Source organism: Engraulis encrasicolus, chromosome 9 (assembly GCF_034702125.1).
Source record: "Engraulis encrasicolus isolate BLACKSEA-1 chromosome 9, IST_EnEncr_1.0, whole genome shotgun sequence".
Lineage (NCBI taxonomy): Eukaryota > Metazoa > Chordata > Actinopteri > Clupeiformes > Engraulidae > Engraulis > Engraulis encrasicolus.
The window spans coordinates 18540781-18545780 of NC_085865.1; the positions used below are offsets into that span (position 1 = coordinate 18540781).

The following is a 5000-nucleotide window of genomic DNA, read 5'->3' on the forward strand; positions in this document are numbered from 1 at the left end:
GAGTCTGTCAGCAATGAAAGTTCAGCATACTAAACACAGATTGGATCGTTTGAAATCACGCCTCCAATTGAAAATGTTCAGGAAAATGAGTCAAATTGCCCATGACCACATTTTTTTATAAAGAAAAAATGACAGTGGCATGATTGTTCAATGAGCCTGAGTGAGTAAGTCTGTGTTCAAACTGTGTAACTGTAACTGTGTAACTGTAACAAGAGTGTGTGTACTGTACATATTACGTAAAATTTGGAAATGTGAGCAAGGGGGGTTTGTTTGTGTCCTCACCAGTGTGGCTTTGCTGTGTGTGTGTGTGTGTGTGTGTGTGTGTGTGTGTGTGTGTGTGTGTGTGTGTGTGTGTGTGTGTGTGTGTGTGTGTGTGTGTGTGTGTGTGTGGGGGTGTGTGTGTGTGTGTCTCCTCACCAGTGTGTTGGATGTGAATCCTGAGGCTTGGCTGTGTGTGTGTGTGTGTGTGTGTGTGTGTGTGTGTGTGTGTGTGTGTGTGTGTGTGTGTGTGTGTGTGTGTGTGTGTGTGTGTGTGTGTGTGTGTGTGTGTGTGTCCTCACCAGTGTGCTTGACGTGGAGAGGGATCCTGAAGTTTGGCTGTGGCTTCGCTGAGCAGATGGGCCCCTCCAGTGCCGCAGAGAGTCGCTCATATCTGCTACAAATCAACACGCACACGCACACGCACACGCACACACACACACACACACACACACACACACCTTCAGACCTGCCACAAAACAATACATAGCCACACTACACACGCCTGCCGTAACTCATACACGTGAATTAGTGTGTGTGTGTGTGTGTGTGTTCGTGCGTGTGTCTGTATGTGTGTGGTTATTATACGACACAAATCAGCAGACACAAAACACGACAACACTCGCACGACAACACATTATCTACACATCACTAAAAAAAACCAAACCTGACGCGGTGTGTCTATGTGTATGTGTCTGCTACCCTCAGGGTGGCTGAATCAGACGACGCGGTGCGCATGTTTACATGACAATTTTGATTGAGCGGCGACGAGCTGTGACAAGTGTGACAACAGTCAAAGGGGGCTGCGGGTGCGATAACTAGCTCTGCTCATTATCCTGTCAGACAGCATAGCCGGAGACGGCACGCCGGCAATTTACTACGGGTAAAAATAAAAACACACACACCACTGACGGCACGCGATAATGACCAGAGTCTAATTAAATATTCAAACTGGAGCACGTGTGGAAATAACCGGTTTTGTTGAGAAATTTCACAAAGCCCATCAGAACGAGCAGCCTTAAATATCAGCTGCCAATCTCTTGGCTACCTTAAGACTGCAGTCAGTGTGATTGTGACCTTAAATGTAAGATGTAAGACTGATAATAAGTAAGTATGTCATTTATATAGCACATCTAGTGGTGCACAGTGTCAAACTACATCTACATACATGTACCATACACATACTATGTTCTTAAACTCATACTATTTGGGGTCAGTCAGCACATGGAAACGCTTAAAACATATATGGTGTACAATATCTGCTAGGACACCACCGTGAGAGAGGCTTAGGGAGTGCATCAGACACCCGGTGAGTTTAGATATAGTTTAATCGTCAAGCGTGCAAGTTCCATGTGATGAGGGTTGGGGACAATAAGTATAATCCCAAGTGTGGTTTGAGGAGTGCTTATGTGCAGCTACATGTCGATCAATCCTTGGAAAGGGGTTGCCTGGTTCACACCAGACCATATTAGGGCTGCACAATTATGGAAAAAATCCTAATCACGATTATTTTGGTCAAAATCATAATCATGATTATTAATCACGATTATTGATTTTTGCTGTTTTTTTTTAAAATTATAACAAGATGAAATATAACCAAGAATGAATTACATACGGCATAAGCAAAATAAAATGAATTGTAATAATTATGTAAAGGCAATAGCATGACATTTAGGTAGACAGATTTCTGGTCAGAAACACCAGCCTGTCAGTATGTTCTGGCTTCAAGGACGCTCTCAAAAGTAGGTCACTATTGCCACGATTAAATCACGATTAAAATCATGAGTTTGATTTCACTATCTTATCACGATTTTGATTATTTTTCGATTAATTGTGCAGAAGTGAGATATGGTCTGGAGACCGCCTACTGAATTTCTCGAAGGGGAGGTGTGCGGCCATTAACTGACCTTATATGTAGCCTATAGCCAATCGTGTCAGTTGCATTCAAACAAACTGCAAGCTTCCACTTCCTGAGTAATACACGTCGTCATCTTTCCACCCCTCCCCACTCTCGGATTGGCTCCTTAACCCAGGCTAGCACGTTGGAAACATTTTCCATGTTGTCTTTCAGAACGGAGCAATTGTGCAAAGGAGCATGGGATTTCCCAGGCTAGTTAAGGGATTCAACTGCACACAAAACTGGGTCCATCACAGAACCAGAGTTTCCTAGCAGGCGAGGCTTGAAAGGCCATCTCCAGCGACACAAAGGCCTTTCGTAATTCCCGTTGGTAATGTAACAGTAAAGAATTCTCAAATACGATTGCATGAGACAGACAGAGAGAGGACACATCAGTGACAAAGAAGGCATACCTTCCGAGGCCTCGTCAGGTCGAGCCGGCGCTTGGGGGAAGTTGAGGTCGAAGGCGTGGCGGCCGCGGTAGCAGGTCTGGGCCATGTGTGCGGCGTGCTGGAAGAACTGGCAGTGGTAGAGCAGGGCCTGCAGAGCCGGCAGCCCCACCAGGGACACGCCCGCCGCCTCGTCATGCACACAGGGGTGCTGACACGTACACACACATACACACGCACACGCACGCGCGCGCGCGCACACACAAAAGAAAACATCACATAAGACAAGTCTCATTGGCATTTTTAAAAAGAAGACTTCATGGAGAATGAAGAAAAATATAAAATAAAAATCTGTGGACAATCCCACAAGGTGTTCTGGTGCTCTGAAAATGACACCCAAAATGATTTGTCAGACTTGAGAGGTCTTCTGGTCAAACACTGATGGGGTTTACTTTCTATTTATAGATTTTTATGGGAGTGTTTCTACTTGTATCTACAAGGGGAAAAAATCATGAGGCTATGTTGGGCGCAAATATGTCTTCTGAAGGCCTAAACGGAGCACAGCCAAAAACTCCAGTACAATTTGTATCATTTTTGAGGGAATGCTATGACGATGCAGGATCATACAGACCAAAACTGACAGTTTCGCAACAAACTATTCCTATCTATGTACCAGCATGCCAAATTTGAGCGTCCTACATGGTTTAGTTCTTGAGCTACGGGCTTGTGAACTTTGACAAAAAAAAGAGTGTGAACAAAATGGGCACCCCCCTCCCCCAGTAAAATTGGCTGTAACACGGAGAGTATACATCTTGCATTCAAATAAATTTACAGTGCTTCTCTTAAGTACCATGGGTACACTTGGTAATATTTTCAGAATTGTTTGAGACCTAAGTGCGCGGGCTCTTGTTGATTTGGCGTGGAATGACCCTAATTGAAAAAAAGAGAAAAATCCAACCTTCAATACAAGTGCATTTATTCAGTGGGGAAAAAATCCCACATAAAGAAATAATTATTTGACATCAAATAATGTGTGTCACAATTATTAGCACCCCTGGTGTTAATATTTTGTACAACCCCCTTTTGCCAACAAAACAGCACCTAATCTTCTCCTATAATGTTTCACAAGATGGGAAAAGACAGAAAGAGGGATCTTCAGCCATTCCTCTTTGCAGAATCGCTCTAAATCATCCAGAGACCTGGGTCCTCTCCTCTGTACTCTCCTCTTCAGCTCACCCCACAGGTTCTCAATGGGGTTGAGGTCTGGGGACTGAGATGGCCATGGGAGGAGCTTGATTTTGTGTCTGGTGAACCATTTCTGTGTAGATTTGGCCATATGTTTAGGGTCATTGTCTTGCTGAAAGACCCAGTGACGACCCATCTTCAGCTTTCGGGCAGAGGGCAACAGATTTTGATTTAAAATGTCCTGGTATTTCAAAGCATTCATGATGCCATGCACCCTAACAAGGTTCCCAGGGCCTTTGGAAGCGAAACAGCCCCACAGCATCACTGACCCACCCCCATACTTCACAGTGGGTATGAGGTGCTTTTCAGCATGCACATCTTTCATGGCACGCCAGACCCACTCAGAGTGCTTGTTGCCAAAAAGCTCAATCTTGGTCTCATCTGACCAAAGCACACGGTCCCAGTTGAAGCCCCAATACCGCTTGGCGAACTCCAGACATTTGTGTTTATGATTGTGAGTGAGGAAAGGTTTTCTCCGTGCATGCCTCCCAAACAGCTTGTTGGCGTGTAGACAGTGCCTGATGGTTGATTTGGAGACTTTGTGACCCCAGGATGCTACCATTTGTTGTAATTCTGTAACAGTGAGCTTTGGAGATCTTTTGATTTCTCTTACTATCCTCCTCACTGTGCGTGGTGGCAAAATAAACTTGGGTCCTCGTCCAGGCTTGTTTACCTCTGTTCCAGTTGTTTTGAACTTCTTAATTATTCCTCTCACAGTGGATATGGGCAGCTGCAGTTGAGTGGCAATCTTCTTGTAGCCTCTGCCTGACCTGTGAAGGTCGACGCACATCTGCCTCACTTGTATGCTGTGTTCCTTTGTCTTTCCCATGTTTAAGAGTGGATAAGAGAAATGGCCTCGGTGTCACGTCATATTTATACCCCAGGGAAACAGGAAGTGATGAATTACTAATTAAATGTTCCTACATACTCTGGTAAACTTTGTAAACTACTGTAGAAATGACAGAAATGCTTCAATTATATGTATTTCCTGGGAATTGTTAATTGTGGAACAGGTGATTTATTGAAAAATAATTATTTTTTAGTCAGGGATTTTTTTTATTTTCTTACAATTCATTTGAGTTGAAGGCTACATTTTCCTACAATTTTCAGTGTGACAGTATTCTTCTGCAATAAACACTGAATTTATTTTAAGGCTTTTAACACATCTCAACCAGGGGTGCCAATAATTATGGAGGGCACTGTAAGTACAC

The 5000-nt window shown here is 43.9% G+C and overlaps 1 protein-coding gene across 1 annotated transcript in view; it reads right to left on the reverse strand.

The window, feature by feature from the left end:
• Positions 1-5000, reverse strand: part of rttn (rotatin) — a 98835-nt gene that overhangs the window by 28972 nt on the left and 64863 nt on the right. Inside the window, exons 33-34 of the mRNA XM_063206697.1 lie at positions 2569-2755; positions 561-655 (exon numbers count right to left, since the gene is read on the reverse strand). Of these exons, the coding sequence (XP_063062767.1) occupies positions 561-655; positions 2569-2755 (282 nt within the window). The remainder of the gene's footprint in view (positions 1-560; positions 656-2568; positions 2756-5000) is intronic.